Source organism: Martes martes, assembly GCF_963455335.1.
Source record: "Martes martes genome assembly, chromosome: 12".
NCBI classification, from domain to species: domain Eukaryota; kingdom Metazoa; phylum Chordata; class Mammalia; order Carnivora; family Mustelidae; genus Martes; species Martes martes.
In genome coordinates, this window is record NC_137900.1 from 92,816,168 (window position 1) to 92,835,496 (window position 19,329).

At 62.8% G+C, this 19,329-nt stretch overlaps 1 protein-coding gene across 7 annotated transcripts; it reads right to left on the bottom strand.

Annotated features, from left to right (window-relative positions):
• Positions 1-287: 287 nt before the first annotated feature.
• GBGT1 (globoside alpha-1,3-N-acetylgalactosaminyltransferase 1 (FORS blood group)) lies at positions 288-8,354 on the bottom strand. 7 transcript variants are annotated; one of them, XM_080820740.1, is made up of 7 exons: positions 8,176-8,353; positions 7,304-7,490; positions 6,682-6,747; positions 3,662-3,712; positions 3,543-3,578; positions 2,713-2,847; positions 288-1,503 (listed from the first exon to the last, which is right to left on the bottom strand). In XM_080820740.1, the coding sequence occupies exons 2-7, from the start codon at positions 7,372-7,374 to the stop codon at positions 819-821; spliced, it is 1,044 nt and encodes a 347-aa protein (XP_080676866.1). In that variant the 5' UTR covers positions 7,375-7,490; positions 8,176-8,353; the 3' UTR covers positions 288-818. The 7 variants fall into 7 exon arrangements, with proteins under 7 accessions (XP_080676866.1, XP_080676871.1, XP_080676867.1 ...); XM_080820745.1 differs by having other exon boundaries at positions 2,713-2,885; positions 8,176-8,347; XM_080820741.1 differs by lacking the exon at positions 6,682-6,747 and having other exon boundaries at positions 8,176-8,354.
• Between the last annotated feature and the right edge of the window lie 10,975 nt (positions 8,355-19,329).

Below are 19,329 nucleotides of genomic sequence, written 5' to 3' on the forward strand. Positions count from 1 at the left end.
ATGCCACCTTTGTTAAAAGCTGCCCAAGCCCTCTTACAAAAGATGTGGCTGGTGCCAGGGAGTGTGGCCCACCGTGTGGTACGGGCTAGGATTGACACCAGAGAGCCAGGCCTGTCCCACTGCCAAGGCGCCCTTCACGGCCCAGCGCAGGCTTGGGTCCATGTGGGTGGAGGACAGCACAGGACCCAGGAACCCCAGCAGCCAGAGAAGAGGGTTCTGGGCTGCCTTTCACACCAGGGGCTCAGAAGTGCAAATTTTTTTTCTTTTAAGATTTTATTTATTTATTTGACAGAGAGATAGAGAGAGCACAAGTAGGCAGAGCAGCAGGCAGAGGGAGAGGGAGAAGCAGGCTCTCCGCTGAGCGGGAAGCCTGATGTGGGCTCGATCCCAGGACTCTGGGATCATGACCTGAGCCGAAGGCAGTCGTTTAACCGACTAAGCCCCCCAGGCACGCCTAGAAGTGCAACTTTAAGGGCAATAGGCAGTGGAAGGCGGGCAGAGGTGGGCGCGGAGTTTTTACTCTCAGGCACGGAGGAGGGCTGACTCCAGAGCCTGCCCCAAAAGGCACGTCCGCTGGGTAGGGCCACCGGGCCCCGTCCGCTTCATCTCTGCCTCCCTTCTTCCTGGCTGTGTGAGCTTTGTGTTCTCATGTGGGCGCAGCCCTTTACAGTTTACAAAGGTCTTTCTGTCTCCATTTTCTGCTGAGACGGAGGTAGGCAGGGCTGGACCGGTCTCACCTGGAGCCCGAGAAGGGAGGCACTGGGGCGCGCCGGCTGCGGGGTGTGGGGACCCCATCGATGGCAGCCCCGGCTCTGCCGTCAGCTCCTCAGCCAGCGGGTGGCCTTGTCCAGCGTGGAAAAGCGGATCAGCTTCAGGCTGGGCGGCTGCGGCTTCCTGTCGTCCCAGAGGTACTCAGGGGACAGCACTTTGGAGGGCTTGTGTGACAGGAAACGGCGGTTCAGGTGGCTCTCCTCCTGCCAGGCGGCCATGATGCCATTGGCCTTGTCCGCCAGGATGGCCATGTGGCAGCCCCTGGTAAACTCGTACACGCTGGCCACCCGCCCACCGAAGACCGCCCCACCGTAATAGAAGTCCCCTTCGCCGTCTGCCACGAAGGCGGTGGAAATATGCCTGCGCTCGTAGGGGAACTGCTGGCGGGGCACAGCGTAGTAGCCGGGGTGAATGGCGGCCACCAGGTCCCCCAGGGTCTCGGGGCCCCACGGGTTCCGGAACACCATGTCCACATCGAGGCAGAAGATGTAATCCACCTCCCGGTGCGCCCTCTCGGCTATGTGCCGGCTGATTCGCTCCATCCGGCGCGTGGAGATCTCCTCCCAGCGGGCATGCCTCTGGATGGGGATGGTGCTGAGGAGGCGGCCGGGGCCCAGCGGGACCGGAGGGATGGCTGCGGGGTCGTCGGTGAAGATGTAGTACCGTACCCGATAGCCCTGCATGAAGAAGCGCTCGGCCGACTCCAGGAAGTGCTGCACGAAGCCGGTGTACCTGGTGGGAATGACGTCATTGGCCCCCGCTGGCCCCACCCCGCCCTGTGCTGGCCCTGTACTGCGTGGGGCAGGGCAGTGGGGGCTGGGCTCACCCCAGGCTGGGGTCCACCTCCCAGCTCCTCCCCTGGAGATGCCACTCAGGTCTGAAACCTCGGGGTCCTCTATCCCACCACCACAGTCACAGCAGGGACCTCTTCCTTCGTAGGAAGGATGCTTAACCGGGACTCTCCGATTCGCACACCCAGCTGACTTCCCGTGAGCACTTAACTAGGTGTCGGGCCGTGTTTGAAGGGATGCTTAGCTCCTTGGAGCCTCACAAACTCCCTTAAGGCAGGCACCACGATCCCCATTTCGAAGTTTATTGTTGTTTTTTTTTAAAGTAATCTCTACACTCAATGTGGGGCTTGAACTCACGACCCCAAGATCGACAATTGTTCGTTCTACTGACTGAGCCAGCCCGGGGCCCCCCAATAATCTGCATTTTAGAGGCAGAGACACCGAGGCTCAGAGAGAGAAAAGTGACCACTTGGCGGGTTAAGTGGCTGCGTCAGGGTGGGGTGAGTGGTGCTGGGGGCTTGGGGCCTCGCCCCCCCCAGGTCGAAGCTGATGGGACCTGACCCCAGGCGGGCCACCTGTCAGCTGGCCAGCACTTGAGGTATTGGGGCCCCGTCGTGGTTTCTCCCTCAGGAAACCGAAAATGAGACGCAGGGGTAGGTTGCCTGGTGGTGGCTAAAGGCAAGGCCAGGCGGGGTGAGGGGGAGGAGAGGAAACCAGGAGGTATCCAGAGAGTACCGGGGCCCAGAGTAGGCAGAGGGGAGAGGGACCTGAGGGCGGGGCTTGACCTGCCTGCGGCCTGATCATGGACCCCCAGTTATGTGAGGTGGTCTTAGGTGTTTCCAGTCCTTCATGCCTGCCTCGACTGTTCTGGGGAAGCGGAGAGGGGTGAGGAGGCCCATGGGGTGTCCTCACAAAGGCTCCCTGCTGCCCCCTCACCTGGGCCGCCTGCCTGCTTCCGTGCCAGGGCCAGACCCCCTCCTCCGGGAAGCCCTCCCCTCATCACCCTCTACTCTCTACCTTCCCACGTGCACAGTGCCTGGCTCAGGGCTTCCCTGGTGTCCAGGCGGGGACCCGTGTCCGGGTCCTGTTCCTTCCCAGGCCGTAAGCTCCTAGGGCCCAGTGACAACCCCTGACCCAGCCCACTACTCACTTCCCTACGGCAAACACCGTGACCCCGATGGTCAGGTTCAGAGGCTGGTAGATGTGGTGCAGCAGCTCGGGGTTGAAGGTTCCCTCGGACACGATGGGTGCCAACCAGGGTGTAAGCGTCAGCAGCTCCGCAGGCCTGGCAGCAGGGGAGGCGGTGGGGGCTGGGGCCCTTCCCTTGGGAGAGCCGCAGCCTCATCCTGGTCCTGCCTCCGATGCTTCATCCCTGTCTCTGGGCCCCAGATCCTCCTATGGGAAGTGGGGATAATGGCTCCTCCCCGGCGTGCTCGAGAGGACCAGGAGTGAACGCACATCCGGTGTGTAAGGGACCCTGGCACTTCAGGTACCTGCTAAGTGCCCAATCCACACGGGGTAGCAAGGAACCCCAGACTGAGCACCTACTACGCAGTGCTGCCTTTGTTTTGTTTTTTTTTTTAAGTAGGCTCATGCCCAGCGTGGAGCCCCACGTGGGGCTTGAACTCACCACCCTGAGATCAAGAGTTGGACACTCAAATGAACTGAGCCGCTCGGGCGCCCGGAGCTATGCCTTTTGCAAACACCATCTCATCTAGTTCTCCGTCCAATTGGCTATGAAGCGGGTATTCTTACCCACTTGTACAGAAAAGGCTCCGGGCAGTCTACCCAAGGTCAACAGCTAGTGATAGAACAGGACCAGAACCCAGGTCCCAGACTACCTGGACCCCAAGGCCACCTGACACCCCCACCACCCCAGCTTATAAGTCGGAGCTCTATACCTGCACCCCCCACCCCCGCCAGGCCCCCCTTCCTCCCCCAATCTCTCCATTCTGCACCCAGGCCCCACCCAACACCCACCTCTGCTCCAGCAGCTTGGGCTGAGGGTACAGTGACCTGTAACCGAGAAGGGCCAGTGGTGAGGGGAGGTGGCCCCCAGCCCCCCGGGGCCACAAAAGGGGAAATGGCAGTCTGCTTACCGGGTCACGGGCTGGAACGGCTTCTCCCCCTTATACTGCAGTTGCATGTTGCTGGGGGCAGAGGTGAGAACTGTTAGTGCCAGGGCTGGGGACAGAGCTACTCAGACAGGGAAGGACAGACTGGAGAAGCAGCAACCCCCCCACTCCCCCCTTCACGGGGCAGGCTCCGTTCTAGCTCCCAGGCAGACTTCCTGGAACCTTCCCCACTGCTCTGCCCCCACGCTGGGACTGGGCTCCTACAGAAGCAGTCCCTCCGGGGTCGCTGAGTGGCAGGGTGGTGCTCGGTACCCAGTGTCCTCTGTCTGCAAAGCTGAGGCTCTTTCAAACATATCGCTCTGTAGGGGCCTGGCAGTGGGAAGAGGTTCTGAGAAGCTGCAAAGAGCCAGTGACCTGAGTTTCTGGCGCTTTCTTGCCGGGGACCTGGGCTGAGTCGCCGGAGCCCACGGGATGGTCACTTGCAGGGTCCAGTTACACAGACACCAATCAAGGCGTTGCTTCCACGGTATTTGGTGGGTGTGATTACCGTCTACACCAGCCGGCCTTGGGTAAAGAGGATCCTGCAGGGCCTGGGTGGGCTTGACCCAGGTGGAAAGGCCCGAAGAGCAGAGCTGAGGTTTCCGTGAAGACATTCCGACAGCCTCGGCACCTGCCCGAGCCCCAGCCTGCCCTTCCCGGTGCCTGCTCCCCGGATTCCAGGCTGGCTCAGCTCCATCAGTCGATCTACCTTTCCTTCTCCTTCCTCCATTCTGTGTCTGTCATGGAACCCTGGCTCAGGCCCCCACTCTTCCTCATCTGTAAAATGGGTAACCATCCTTCACCCTCCGAGCTGCCTGAGGACCAAGGGACGCGCCCATGCCCAGCACTGAGCGAGCGCTTGTGAAGGCAGCTTGTCCCCTTCTTGGCAGGCAGGCTGTGTGGCCGGTCTCCACTAGCTCCAGCCGAGGGCAGCCTCAGGGGAGAAGTAAGAAGGAGGGTCCTGCGGGTTGCACAGAGCCCCTGGTCCTGCCCCCAGCCCGCTGGAAGGACCTGGGGCCAGACTTTGGACTCCTCGGGCTTGAAAGTCCTCCCAATAATGTCCTTCCCCAGGGGGTGGAAGTGAGGCCCAGAGAAGGCGGAGGCCTGCCCGAGGCCACCCGGGGAGGGCAGCAGCTGCAGAAGAGGCCTGAGGTCAGCTGTCAGGTCGGACCACCTGAGCACACCGTGCCTGCCCCTCCCTGAGGAATTTTCAGTGTGGCATCTTTAATGGGATAGCTTAAGCCTCCTTAAGTTTTCCTACCAATTTTTAGTCCACAGGAGAGAAAGAGAGGGTAGGGTTAGAGCGAGAGAGAGAGAGTCTCAAGCAGATTCCCTGCTGAACTTGGGGCCCGACGTGAGGCTTGATCTCATGACCCTAAGATCGTGACTTGAGCTGGAACCAAGAGTCAGACGATCTGATCCATTGAGCCATCCAGGTGTCCCCATTTTAACCGGTTTGAAGTACACAGTTGAGGGTGCTGAAGCACACGGACACTGTTGTGCAGCTGTCCTCTCCATTCCTCTCCAGAGCATTCTCATCTTCCCAAACTGAAACTCTGTCCCCAGGAAACACTGGCTCCCCTCGGCCTCTCCTGGTAACCATTATTCTACTTCTGCTTCTACGAATTTGATTCTTCTAGAGATCTCATAGAAGTGGGATCCTGCAATATGTGCTCGTCCTTCCGTGATCAGTTTAAACTCTTGAATCAACAATTTTTAAGAGTCAGTCCGTCCCATTGGTTGTCTGCCCTAGTTTCCACCCCAACAAGCGCTCAGGTCCCCGCTCAGAAAGTGAGGGCAGCGGCGAAGGCAGGAAGTGAGGAGGGAGAGGACAGTGGGCTCCCGCCTCCCCCCGAGCCCAGCTATGCTCCAGCCTCACTGGAGAGCTTGACAGTCATCAGCTGAAGCCACAGATGAGCTGGAGCCAAAAAACAAGAACGAAAACCAAAAAACAAAACCCCAAAGCAAAACAAAACAAAAGCCAACGTCACACGTTCGCACCCGTAGGCAGGAAAACTAAAAGTGAAGAAATCCACATGAAAAGACAGAAAGGGAACCATTTACACTCGCAAAAATTCTCCAACTTCGATCTGTTAAAAAAGAGCTAAGTAGGCCCAAACGATAGACAAACTGGTAAGAAAAAGAATGTAGTGAATACTTTGGGCCCAAGGTAGTGCTAGAGCCCCCTACAAGCCGGGAGAGAAGGCATATGGCAGGGGGCGTCAGGGAAGAGGGAACTCAGTTCGTGGGAAGGGCTGGGGGAAATGAGATCCTCTGCAGAAATCAAGGAAATGAGATCGAAACTCAGGAGATAGCATCCTCCCACCCCGTGTCTCGAATGAGCAAGGTGTTCTGGTTTTTGCGTTTCGGAACACCCACTGCTTCCTCCGGGCCAGGCCAGCTTCTTCAGTGACTATACTCTGTGTTCACAACGGCGACCCATGCCTCGTGGCTCACGAGCAGTCCGTGATCCAGCTCTGAAACCTGCTTTTTGCTATCGTGGAGATCCCCCTTGAACGCATTTTGTCACTCTTAACTGTCAAAAAGTCAGCTTTGGTGTGCGGCGGGAGTCTGGTCCCGCGCTCACTTGTTCTTGGATCCACACCGAGCACAACATTTAGCAAAAAGGTCAAGTCCTAAGAGCACTGTTTTCTGATCACCTGCTATGTGGCGTGTGCTACAGCAGATGGCTTACAGCTGTCATCGTGCTCCGTGCTCCAGGTGGCCCTGGAGGGGACCGCCATCATCCCGTTCTTCAGATGAAGCAAGTGAGGCTCAGAGCACTGTGGCATGCTCAAGGTCAAAGCACAGAGGGGGCGCTGCAGGGACACGGGAGGACTGACCTGCGAATTTTACTCCACAGCCCAGAAATTACCCAGCACGTATCAAACTGATGAGAATCATGAGCTTAGGACCTCATAACCTGCAAAGTGACCCAAAAACTTTCCCAGTGGCCCCGCTCCAGGCAACCCACAGGGCCCCAATTCTCCCCGCCCCGTACTTACAAGATCTCTGGGCAGGGGAGGTAATAGGGGACATAGGAAAAGGGCAGCCAATTCTCCACATACACCCTGGGAAGGAAAAACACCTGTTGACTGTCATGAGGCTGAAAACCCACTTGGTGCACGTTGATGGGAGGGAAGGCCCCCAGCGGGGTGCATCTGGGGATCCCCCACCACTCTTTGGGTCTGGCTGACCTCAGAGGTCAAAGCCTCCTGGTCTCCTGCAATGTGGCCATTATCCACCCGTGCGGTCTTCGTTCCAGGGACGGGAATGTTCTTGATGCCAGGCCCTACGCACGAGGGAGTGAAGGGAGTGATGGTGGCCGTGTTGGGAGGGCTTCACAGAGGGAACACACGGGGTGAATTGTGGTGTGTGCACAGGAGTTCTTAGAAGAATGGTCCGAGCAGAGGAAAGAGCGAGTGCAGAGGCCCTTGAGGCCATTGCTAATCAACATCCAGAAAGCAAAACTAGTTTGGTCTTACTGGGATTGCGGTTGGGGGACTGGAGTTCCAAGAGAGGTTGGGCGGGACCTAGGAATCCATAAAGGGGTCAAGATTTGGGTGTTGAGATGCCAAGAAATGGAGGAGTTTGGGGTGAAGGGAGGGCTCCATGGGATATGCTCACCACAGAAAGCAGAGGGCAGTGCCCAACAGCAGGCAGAATCCCAGGCCCAGGGCCAGTCTGCGGCAGCGCATTGCTGGGTCAAGCTTTTGAACCTGGGCACTAGGAGAGACTGAGGGGGCTTGGAGTCAGTCCACCTCTCCCAGGGCTGTTGGGCTCTGAGCCTGTATCTCCAGGATCCAAGGAACACCTGCAAAGGAACGCTCTGATAATCAGGGGATAGGGGCTCCCTCCTTGCTGCCCTGCCTTCCCCTGGGTGGCCCGAGCTATGACAGCTCCGGTAGGCGGACAGAGGGACAGTGGCTCCGTGCTCAGCTGAATCCTGCAGCTGTGCCTCGGAGAGGCCAAGCGTCCCCCCTGTCTGGGCTCTCAGGTCTTCCCCCCACCCCCGCCCTCCGCGGGGAGCAGAGGGCGGCCTGCCTGCCCTCGGACTCGGGCAGCAGCGCAGGGCGGGGCGCCTGGGCGGGGCTTGGAGGACTCCAGGGGGGTAACGCGGGGACACCGGAAATCGAGCCCTGCGCCGGCCCCGTGGGGACACACCAGGCCCGGGCGGGGGCTGCGCCCAGAGGGGCGGCCGTGCTGCCCTTGCGGTGGAGTAGGGATGGGGTGCGGGGGTGGGGGGCAGCCGCGTCTTCCTCCGGAAGGGCCGTGCCTGGGCTCTCCAGGGGACGGCGGGAACGCGCTTCCACTCTCCCGGGCTCGGTAACCTCGGGCAAGTCACTCTCCTCTCCCTCCACCCCAGCCTCGGTGTCCTCCTCGGCCAAACGTGTCCGCACCCGGCGGCCTGGGGCCGGACGCGCAGCGCACTTCGCCCGCCACTGCCCCGCGACGCGGGACGGGGGGAGCGCGACTGTCCCCGCCGGCTGGAGACTCACCCCTTGCGACCGGACGGGGTTTAGGACGGACGGAGGGGCGCACCCCGGCCCGGAAACCAGGAACTCAGCTCGCCAGGGCCCCGGCGATACCCGGCGGCCGCGCCGCGCCTGCAGCCGCGCCCGGGGCTGACCCTGAGGCAGGGCGGGCGGCTGGGCGCGCCGTCTCCGGCCCGGGAATGGGGGGCGGGGCCCGCGAGAGGAAAGGAGGCGTATTCCCCGCCCACCAGCCTGCGCGCCCCGCCCCCGCCCCGCCCACCCGCGTACGCGGCCGCGCGTCCCAGCCCCTGTCCACCTGCCGCTCGCGCCCCGCCCGCCGGCCACGGTACCCGCCCCCGGGGTCCTAGCGCGCGGCGGGCCGCTGCCTCTCCCAGGAGGCCAAGCCCCGCAGCGAGAAGAGCGGGTCCGGGCACTCAGGGCGAGGGTGGGGACCTGAAAAATCAGAAAAACTTTCTTGTTTTTAGAAGAATGTCGAAACAATCCCAGGAAGGAAAGGCCAGCAGAACGCGCTTTAGCTCAGGGCCTCCCAGATCTCCCTGAGCCGCCCCTCCTCCCAGAAGAGGGGTTGCCACACTTTCCTCCTACGGCTTGTTGGGGTAGCATTGACACCCCAGTTCACACCAGCGATTCCCGATTCCTGGCGCGGGGGGACCCTCTTACATCGAGGCAGAGGCCTTTGCTGGGTGCTGTTGAGGGAGAGGGCATACAGAGGGACAAGGAGGCGCCCAAACGGCTCGGATACAGAGAAACCGCCTGCGAAAGAAATAAGGACAATCAGGCTCCAAGAGGTTACAGGTCGTTCAGGGTCACAGTGACGCAGCTTGAAACTGTAGACCCAGGTCTTCTTGGCTCCTGGGCACAGCCTCTCACATCCTGCGGGGGTGTCACTGTGTCCTTGGGGTTTCCCTTGAGGACCACAGGGTCCTATAAGGCAGGGCTTGTGTCCCCAGAGGATGCGGGGCCCGGCACAGGCCTGGGGGCGCTGGTGAGTGCCAGCTGAAAGGTCCTGCTTCCATTTTCAGCAGCAAACACGGGTTCCCTGGGACCCAGTCTGGGGCTGAATCTATTTTTTTCTTAAGCAAGCTCTACCCTGAATGTGGGGCTTGAACTCAAGACCCTGAGATCAAGAATCACATGCTTTATCCACTCTTGACTGCTTTTTGCTGACTCTGGTTACAATTGTATAACCAGGGCACGTAGCCCGGAGATTTTCCAGCGGCCTCCAGGCTGAGGCTCAGGAATCACCACAGGGACCTGTCGGGACTGGAAGGGTCTACGCCACTGGGAAGCCAGGAGCAAGCTGGCTTGCAAACAATGATTCCTCCCTGGGAATAAAGAGGTGACCCAGACAAGGCTCACCCAGCCCTGTGGCCCTGGCTGACGGGCCAGCCCTCTGCCAGCCGGCCACGGCCCTTTCCTGACCCAACCAGCGCTGTCCGATGGCCCTACCCCACTCCCCCCCATCTCCCAGGAGGAGACCAATCCACCCCAAGACTAGGAACTGGGAGGGGAGAGGAAGATGGACCCAGCACAGGGCATGCATTTGGATGGCTTGCTAGAGTGTAGGTGGCTAAGCTAGGATCCAGGCGGAGACCTGAAGCGCTCAAGGGAGCCCAGAGGAGAACCCAAAAGAACAAGAGCCAAAGGGAGGACAGTGTAGGGGCAGAGCGAGCGGTGGGCGGAACTGGTGCCCTGGTTTGCAGTCAGCTGATTCCTCCCAACTCGCTCTGCCCCTATATATGTAATTAGAGAAAGCTTTTATTAAGTATTCCTTGAATATCTTTTTAGGATGAGGAGGGCCATGGGGGCTGCAGTCGCCCTTCCTGACGGTGGGTGGGACTGTCAGGCGGTGCTGGGTTCACTGTCAGGCACCAGGTGCCTGCAGACGGCGGGGAGCGTACGGGGCCCCGAGTCCACGCACGAATGCATCCACACACGGACAGAGACACAGTGGTTTTTCCTCTGTGACATAGTGACCCCTTACGTGGATTCATTTGTCTATTGAGTCAAGAAAATGTAAGGGTCTGCTAGAGGTCAGGAACTGTTCTGGGGGCTTGGGCTTATAGCAATGACGTGACATCGTTCCTGCTCGCATGGAGCTGACCGGAGCAGGGGTTAAATGGGGAATTCTGGTCCCAGGTGTGCGGTCTTGCTGCTGGGATCTGCCTTCTTGTCCAGCAGCTTAGGACCAATCCAAGGGAGGCGTGTGGTGGAGGGGTTATGTCCGTGCTACCCTCGATAATCACGTGTCTACTTCCACCCCTCACCTGTCCTCTGATTTCTCATCTGTAAAATGAGCTTGTCTCCTTCAAAAAAACAGAGGAAAAAACCAGAGGAAAGACCTAGACACATGTAGCGCTGGGCTGGGGCCCATGGCCTTGTCCTCCTTGTCTGAGAGCCCTGCAAGAGATAGCACGAGGGTGCAGAGGCAGGGAGGGGAGGGGGCCTGGGGTCCCTACAGATCCCACCGCTTAGTGGTCCGTGAGCTCACTTGGAGGAGAGGCTACGGTTTTGAATTAAAATAGAAACATAAGAGAGCACTCTTCACAGGAAGGGTCAGGGGTCTCGTGGGCTGCGTGCGTATGGGTTTGTCTGTGCATGGGTGCGCACGTGCATGGGGCCCGATGGGAAGGGGTTCCAGACCCGGCACCGGCCAGGCTGTGTCTGGTGTGCATCGGGGGAGGGGACCGAGATATGCCAGGGCCTGGCCATCCCTGCTCAGGGTAAGGCGAACCAGCCCAAACGGAGGGCTGCCGGGAAGGAGGAGCCTTGTGCCCACCGGGCCTGCGAGCCCAGGCTGGTCCTTCCTTCCCTGGATGGATGTGGGCAGCTCCGTTTCCCGCTCAGAGCCTGGAGGACCCACGGTCCCCACGTGAGACCTTCTTGTGCCAAGGAATGCCTTGTGCCCTCGGGCTCCCAGCTCCCGGGAGCGCAGCTGGGGACGACCCCACCCTCGTAGCCCCCAACCACCGTGGGTGCTGGGGTCCTGGCACGCTGTCGCGTCCACATCTTCGTCCTTGTTCTCTGCATAGGAGATGCACAGAGGGCAGGAGAGGGGGCCGTGGGTGGAGAGCCCGGCGTGGCAAGTGGCGCACACACTCAAGGTGCCGGGGGTTCCTCCTCCCGAGGAAGCCGGGGCAGGACTCCAGGCTGAGCCCCAGGGGGATCTGGGGCATGGTGGACGCCCGGCCCCTCCCCAGCTGAGCAACGTCGTGGATCCCCCGAGCCCTCTCTGTCCCTTGTTTAGGACCTTAGTGCACACAGGGCAGCCGCTCCGTCAAGGCAGGATCGAAGGTCAAGTCCAAAGACAGCAAGCGGCCAAGACCCAGAGCAGTGGGGTTGTCGGTGGAGACAAGAGGGTGTGGTGGCCAATGCCTTAGAGGGGCTCGGCCTCGGGGCACCTGGTGTGACGCGGCTCTGCCGTCCCACGGAGGCCCGTGTGCCGCCCGGCCTCGTGCACCTGCCGCTGGGGGAGCGCCTGCCCCCTCCTCTCTGCGGAGGGCTCTCTCCTGCAGCAGCCGTGCCTCCTCCCGGCCAGCCGGAGGCTGCCAGCCACGCAGCCTGGGAGCCTGGACATCCTGACGACCCCCTGCCCTGGGGACAGAGCGGTGCGGGTGGGACGTGGTCTCCCAGTGGGCCTGAGGTCAAGGCCCCCACGGCGCTCCCTCCCCTCCTTTGGGCTCATTGTGCCATGTCCACCCTCGGGCTCCCTGGGCCCAGCTCCTCCTCTGCGGGCAGAGCCCCCTCGGCCCAGGCTCCACACGCTGGGACCGGGAGCAGGTCGTCTGGACCTTCTGGCCTCGCGCTTCCCTGCCTGTGCTACGGGCACCCGCTGGCCTCCCAGGCTGGTCCGAGGACACCCAGAGCAGGGAGGTGCGGGGCACTGCACGGGAGATGCCTCGGGACCCCCGAGCGAGCGCACAGGCCTCACACAGCGTGCCGGGCTTGTGGGGGGCCCAGCGCCGGAGGCGGGCATCCTGCCACGGGGCACGGGGAGTCCTGGCGAAGGCGGCCGTGGCGGGGGAGGCCCCTGAAGTGTCCCAGAAGAGGCAGGAGACAAGGAAGACGACAGGACAGAGCTTCCCAAGGAGGACGACGGAAGGCTCAGAGGACCTCCGAGGCCCTTAGGAAAACTCGTAGGCCCTGGGGATGTTGGCTGCGATGCTGTCCCTGGGGCCGAACAGTTGTGTCCCAAACCCCCAGTCAACACTGCCTGAGGCAGTCTTTGTTGCATCGAGGAGTCAGGGCCGGTGGGGCAGGAGGACTCCCAGGGGGTCAAGTCGAGGCTATCCCGACTTTGCCTCCCTTTTCAGGACTTGATGTGTCTCGAGGCCGTGCGAAGCCTCGTTCTCTCCATTCTTGGTGCAGCCGGGCCCGTGTTCCGGAGCAGATCCCCGGTGCCCACCCCGCCGCTCAGCCTGAGGCCTGTCCCCCGTCAGCTCCCACGGTGACCGTGAGTGCCACGGGGACGGGGACCACGTGGTTGGGGGTGCTCCCGGATGAAGCCGCGTGCTCAGTTCCCAGCTGGGGGCCCAGATCCTCTGCTGGGGGAGGGAGGAGGGGAGGGAGTCAGGTTGGGGGAGAGGGAGGAAAGGAGGGAGGGAAAGCAGAGGGCAGGACAGAGGGACGGCGGGACGGAAGGACGGGAGGACGGAGGGAGGGAGGCCGTGGAAGCACAGAAGTGCGGCCCATCGGTCAGGAGTCCTTGGCTGGAGGGAGGTCCGAGGCCGTCCCAGCCCAGACCCTGGATGGTGGCTCCGGCCACGTGCGTCTGTCCTCCCCGTCCTGCCCTTCCTTCTCCTGGGCCGTCTGTCATCCTGGATCCTGTCCACCTCCTCCTCCAACCATTCTGAATGTTCCCAGGAACAGGGGGGCAGGAGGGCGTCTCAGGAGGGGCTTCCCGCATCCCGTGGCCCGGACGACACTGGGACAGTAGCTCCAGGACATGCTGTCCTGGGGACTGGGACCGAGGATGGCGTCCATGCGCTTGGGCATGAGCGCTGTTCCATTCCCAGCTGTCCCCACGGTCTCTCCCTGCTCTCTCCCTTCCGGCGTGAGCTACGGTGCTAGAGTTTCCGGGCTGAGTCCCAGGTCGAGCACTGCTAGGTGCTGGGTGCCCCTGTGGCCTGGGCTGGGTGCTGCCCACGGTTGTCCCAGACAGGGGTGCCCATCCCCCTTCTCTCCGGGGGACCTGCACCGGGCCTCCGTGTCCTCCTGTTCTCCCCAGGGCTGCTGGTCCCCAGGCCAGACACCTGCCGGTCTGAGGGGGACCCACGCTGCCTCCAGAGGGTTTCCTTGGCTAGAGGCCTTCCCCGGGAGCTCCCGCATCGCTGACGCATGCTCCCGCGTGCCTATCCGCCTACCCGACCTGCCTGCTTTCGGTCGATGTCGTTGGGGGACCCGGTGACTTGGAGCCTGGTTGGGACCCGAGGCCGGGGAGAGCTTTCTCTGGCCTTGGGTTGTGAGCGATGCGTTGGCCGCGTGTGGGGCGTCTTCCAGCTCTCTGCCTTGCCCCGGTGGGTGTGCGGGCCCCGGGAGGAAGCAGCCGTGTGGCGTCTGGGGCCAGGCTGTGGTGTCCCCGCGGGAACAGGGGTCTCGGCCCCGACATTGGGCCCCTGTCCACTCAAGGGGCCTCCATGATCCCGTCTCCTCTGGCATCCATCCGGGGTTCGGTATGGCAGGAGGGAAGTTCTATGTCCAAGACACCCAGGACCAAACCCCGTCCCCTTTGCAAAGAGGTGGGCAGACACCAGGACACCTGCTGGGTGATTCCCCTCCCGGAAACGTCCAGAACAGGTGAAGGAAGCAAGAGAGAAAGCAGCTGAGGCGTGGCGAGGGGCCGGGCTGGGGGAGCCATGGGCAGGGAGGGCTTGGGCTCAGGGTCCCCTTTGGGGAAGGAGATGTTCCCCAGCGATGTTCTGGGCTGTGGGGGGAGGGCACGGGGGATGGACTGAGTGCTCAGCACGAGATCCACAGAAAACGATGCATTTTACTTAAAAGAGGTAGGAGAGAGAGCGTAGAGGACATGGAAAGCGACTATGACAGTGACACTGTAGCAGAGGGAAAGAACACAGGGGGAGGAGATGAACCATGGTGGCGGGGCGTCGGGGTCGGGGCATGGACCTGAGGGGAAGCGACCAGGGAGCTCTCCCCGCAGAGCGGGGGCTGTGGATGGGGCTCTGGGAGCCCCGCAGGAGCAGGTGTAGGGGCAGGGGTGGGGCCGGGGGCGGGCCAGGAGCACGGCCCCATGCAGGAGCGGGGACAGGGGCAGGAGCGGGAGCCAGGGGAGGGACAGGGTCGGCAGGAGCAGCCGGTGCAGGATGCAGGGCTGGAGCTGGGTCAGGGACAGGGAGAGGAGTGCAGGCAGGGGCAGGGGAAAGGGCAGGAGCAAGGGGCAGGAGCTGGGTGTAGGGCAGGAACAGGGGCCCAGGGAGGGACAGGCGAAGACCTAGGGGCCCTGGGAGGGGCAAGGGAGGGGCAGTGGTCTTCCTCGCAGAGGCAGGGGAAGGAGCAGGAGCAGGGGGAGGGGCTGGGTCTGGGGCAGGAACAGGGGCCCAGGAAGGGACAGGCGAAGACCTAGGGGCCCTGGGAGGGGCAAGGGAAGGGCCAGTGGTCCTTGGAGGGGCAGGGGAAGGGGCTGGGGAAGAGGCAGGGGCAGGAGGAGGGTCTGGGTCTGGAGCAGGAACAGGGACCCAGGGAGGAGCAGGGGAAGGGGCAGTGGTCCTGGCAGGAGAAGGGGCAGGAGCAGGAATAGGGGCAGAGGCAACGGCACGGGCAAGGGCAGGATCCAGGGTAGGGACTGGACCTGGGGCAGGAACAGGGGCACAAGCAGGGGCAGGGGAAGGGGTACTGGCAGGGGCAGAGGCAGGGGCAGGGCAAGGGGCAGGGGCAGCGGCAGGGTTTGGAGCTGGGTCAGGTGCGGTGGCGCTGGCCAGTGCAGGATCCAGGGCAGGAGCTGAGCCTGTGGCAGGAGGAGGGGCCCAGGCAGGGGCAGGATCCGGAGAGGAGCGGGAGCAGGAGCAGGGCCTGGGGCGGGCGCAGGCACCAGCTCTTCCTGGGCAGCGTCAGGCTCTCCGTGGCCCGGTTCCTGGTCGCCTGCCGGCTGCCGGTCCCCGGCTGAGGTGGCGGCAGGCACCGTCCCCCAATGCCCAGCTCCTGCTGACTTCGGGGCCGGCCCGAGCTCTTTGGATGGAGCAGCTGTGAGAGGAGAGAAGGTCACCCGCGGGCCTGCCTCTGCGTGTGCCTTGGCGCAGATGGGACCCAGCCCGGGGCCTCCCCGAGAAGCCGCAGCCGGGAAGGAAGCCTCAGCAGGACGGCTCCCCGAGTGCGGTGCACCCGTTGGGTGCTCTGAGCCCGGTCCTTGCTCCTGGCCCCACACCAGCCTGTGGGGCTCCTCCCCGTGGGGCCCAGCACCGACCCATCCCCACACACCCCCAGGCCCCAGCCCTGGCCTTCTCAGCTTCAGGCTCGGCTTCCGCAGGTGGCCTGGGAGGTTCGGAAGCCTTTCCTGGGACTGCGGACTCCTGGGTCAGAGAGGAGGTCATGTCCGCCTGCCTCTTCTCTGCATCCGTGGCCTTCTGGGAAGACAGGGACCGGTCACCGGCCCGGAGGCATCACAGCCTCACCCGCCCGACCCCACTGTCCTCTTGCCCAGTCCCCCTGCTGCTCCCACATCAGACAAAGGACCTGTGTGTGCACAGCCCTGCACCGGGGACCGGGACCCACACCTGCAGGGCTCTCGGGATCAACCCTGGCCAGGAGCTCGCATCTCCCACGCCCCATCCCACCCAGCCAGCCTTGACCTTGAACAGGACCTGCCCACAGGGTGACCCCTCACCCACCTGCTCCTGCTCGAGAAGGCCCCACCCCGCGTGAGCCCTCCTTCCATGCACATGCATGCACACACATGCTCCCAAGCACGCGCGCGCGCGCACACACACACACCGGCACACACTCGCACACGCACGCACACAAACACAGGGGATTAGGGGACCCGGAGCTGCACCTGTCGATGAGAGCGTGTGGGGCTGGGTGGCCGGCTCTGGCCTCCCGGTGTCACCTTTCTCTCCTTTAGGCCGAATGGCCAGAGGCATCGGGGAGCCCTGAAACGACCTCCCGAGCGAGGGGAAGTGTTGGCCGGGCGTGTAGTCCTCTGTCTCCAGCGTCCCGTGTTGGGGATGCAACATGCGAACATGTTGTTGGCTGGACGATGTCCAAAGCAATGAGCTGCGCAGGGGGGCGTCCCTGGAATGTGGGGGCCTGGTGACACGGGATCCAATTCTGTTGGGCTCAGTGGTCAGGGAAGTGAGGTCACCACTCCTGGGGACCCCATCCCCGACTTCCTCTTCCCGGCAGAGCCCCCGAGTGCCCCCTCCCCCAGCTGCTCGGTGCTCACCCTTCACCCCATGCCCCATGTCCATACAGTGACACCCACACAGCCCACCCACAGCCCCCGCTAGGCCTGGTGCAACCATTGTCCTCGCTTTGAGGACAGAGTTGGCTTTGGTCCAGGTTCCTGCTTCTGCCCGGGACTGTGACCCCGGACAGACCCTGTGCCTCCCAGGGCCTCCCCAGGCTCTCTCTCTGCGCAGTGGGGTTTTCTGGCTTCTACTTCTCGGGACGCCATCCGGGGAAGGACTCTACACACGTTCCGTCCCTGCTATCACAGGACGCTGGTGCACACACTTGGCAATGCAAGGGGGAGCGGGGGCTGGGCGGGGTATGCAACACAGCTCAGAGGGGCCTGGGTCTGCTCTGGAGTCCAGGCAAAGCCACTCCCGTGCTGCCCGTGTCCCGGACCCAATGGGGAAGGCTGCCATTTACTTTCTGACCTTGTCCCCTGGCGACACAGACTTCCAGGGGCTCCCATTAGCTGTAGGCCCCTGTCCCAGGGACTCACGTGCGCCCATGTGCTGGGCCGTCCCCACAGTAGTTCCCGGGCATTCCCGAGTCCTGCGCACACATCCCTGTGGAGTCCCTCCCCCCAGGCTGGATGGCCCGTGTGACTGCGCTCTCAGGAAGAGAATGGGGCAAAACGATGGGATGTCATTTCCAAAGTGATGGAGGGGAAGTCTGGGACTTCTCCTGGTTCCCTCTCACGGGTTCCTTCTCTGTGTGTCTCTGGGTCTCTGTTCTCTGTCTGTCCTTGTGTCTCTCTTTGATCCAGGGCTTTGGAGACACACGTCCATACGGTTGAGCCGCCCTGGGAGACCCCAGTCCGGAGAACCTACCGAGGGTCCAGGATGACCGGCAGGCAAGTCCTGCCACCCGCATTCTGAACCGCTTCCTGCCAGCACCCCGCAAACAGTGCTGGAGACAGAGCCCGCCCCAGTTGGGCCCGAGTGGGGACTGCAGTCCTGGCCTCTGGGGGGACCAGGAGGCAGGAGCTCCCCGCCGAGCTGAGTCGGGATTCTGGCTCTCGGATGGTGAGCAGGTGCCTGGGAGGCCCGTGGGTCCCACGGCACAGACAGCCGGGAGTCCCTCCCTGCAGGCTGGGGTCTGGCCCCGGCCCCTCCGTCCGGAGCGCTGTCCAGCTCTCTCCCAGCTCCTCTCGGCCAAATCCTCTGTGCCCCGCGGCTGCGCAGCTTGGCCCCGCCCCGCAGCACAGTGCTCGCAGACACGGGCAGGACCGGTCCTCCCGCCCTGCTCCCAGCATCACGCTCACCCTGCAGGCTGTGAGACCCCCGCCAGGGGCTCCCGCCCGCCCCCCTCCACCCTGCCTCACGTCCCCGCAGCCCCCGCCCCTCCCTTTCACCTGGATTTGCTCTGGCGCTTTGGTCCATTCCCCCCCTCTGGGCTGGGACCTCCTGGAGCACAGGGACCCTCCTGGGGACCTTCCAGCCTCGCCCCCAGGCCTCGCACAGCCCCTGCCAGGGTGAGTGTGAGGGGCACGGTAGCTGACTGCGTCCACGAGAGGGTGTCAGAGCCCCTCCTGCCTCTGAGCAGATCACGTGGTGGACGTGGAGGCTCCTAACCCCGAGGAGCCTGTTGGGGGAGATGCAGGGGACACCCAGCATGACCCCTGGGTGTCCCCTCCCTGCTCTGGTGGCTTCCCTGAGCACAGTGGGCACAGCCTGACCCCTGGTGGTCAGCACCAGCATGGCAGCCCCAGCAGGAAAACCAGAAAACAACACACACACACACACACACACTGTCTCCCTCTCTCTCTCTCTCTCTCTCTCTCTCTCTCTCTGCCCAGCTGGGGAGCAGAAGCGGAGTGCATACGGGGAAGGTGACAAGGGGTCAGAAGAAAGAGGTTGGAGGCAGCCGGGCCATGGGCCCGGGGCCCTCAGGACCTGGCGACATGCTCAGCCCCCAGAATATGAGGAGAGGAGTCTTGCCAAGCTGATGGCCGGGGGGTCTGCAAAATGGCCATGGGGCCGATGGGCTGGGGCATCCCGAGCCCAGGTCAGGAGCTGGAGGCACTGGGTTCTGTTTCCACCCGCCTTTGCATCCAAAATTAGGAGGACCCCTAGGGTGCGGGCGGCCAGAGGCCAGGCAGCCTCAGTGTGTCCTTGTCAGTCAGGGAGGGTTGCGTGGGTGACCCCCAGGCGAGTGTCACCAGCACTCACGTGTGTTCAGCTGGGCTCTCGAGGGATGGCCGCGGGCGCGTCGGAGGTGCTGTGCACGGTCCACACAGCCTGCGGCCCCCTCCTTTGCCCTGGGCCCCTGGGGGAGCCAATGGCTCTGCTCGGTCCAGATCACCTGAGCCCCTCTGGGCGAGGGCACGGGCGTCCCCGGCCCCTGCATTCCTTGTCTCGCCCCACTCTCTGGGTGGGACAGGGGGCACCCAAGGACCCAGAGCCACGCTACAGGCACACCCTTGTCGAGTGCGACAGAGGCCCTCCCAGGAGCACACACACGGGCAAGGGCACAGAACACCTTCAGTGCAGACTCACCACCTGCCAAGGGCGCCTTTCCTGTGCTGCTGCAGGGGCTCGGGCCCAGAGAATGCTGAGCAGGGGTCCGGCCTTCCAAGGCGCACAGTGTGTCCTCGGAAGGAGGCCTGAAGGCAAGTAGAGGCCGTGCGCGGCGTGCAGACGAGTCCTGACTCAGCTCCCGGCAGCGGTGCGGCCTGGGAGGGCCGGCTCCCCGTGGCCGGACGTGATTTTATTTTACGTTATTTTTCTTTCTTTCTTTTGAAAAAGCATTTAACTA

What these genes read in the sequence shown, in the direction of transcription:
- GBGT1 (XM_080820740.1), bottom strand. Translation starts at nt 7,374, where the DNA reads ATGCGCTGCCGCAGACTGGCCCTGGGCCTGGGATTCTGCCTGCTGTTG. An exon ending in CTCCCCTGCCCAGAGATCTT is followed by an intron (nt 3,713 to 6,681) that starts GTAAGTACGGGG and finishes CTCTGCCCCCAG; the next exon opens with CAACATGCAACTGCAGTATA. An exon ending in ACGGTGTTTGCCGTAGGGAA is followed by an intron (nt 1,504 to 2,712) that starts GTGAGTAGTGGG and finishes CATTCCCACCAG; the next exon opens with GTACACCGGCTTCGTGCAGC.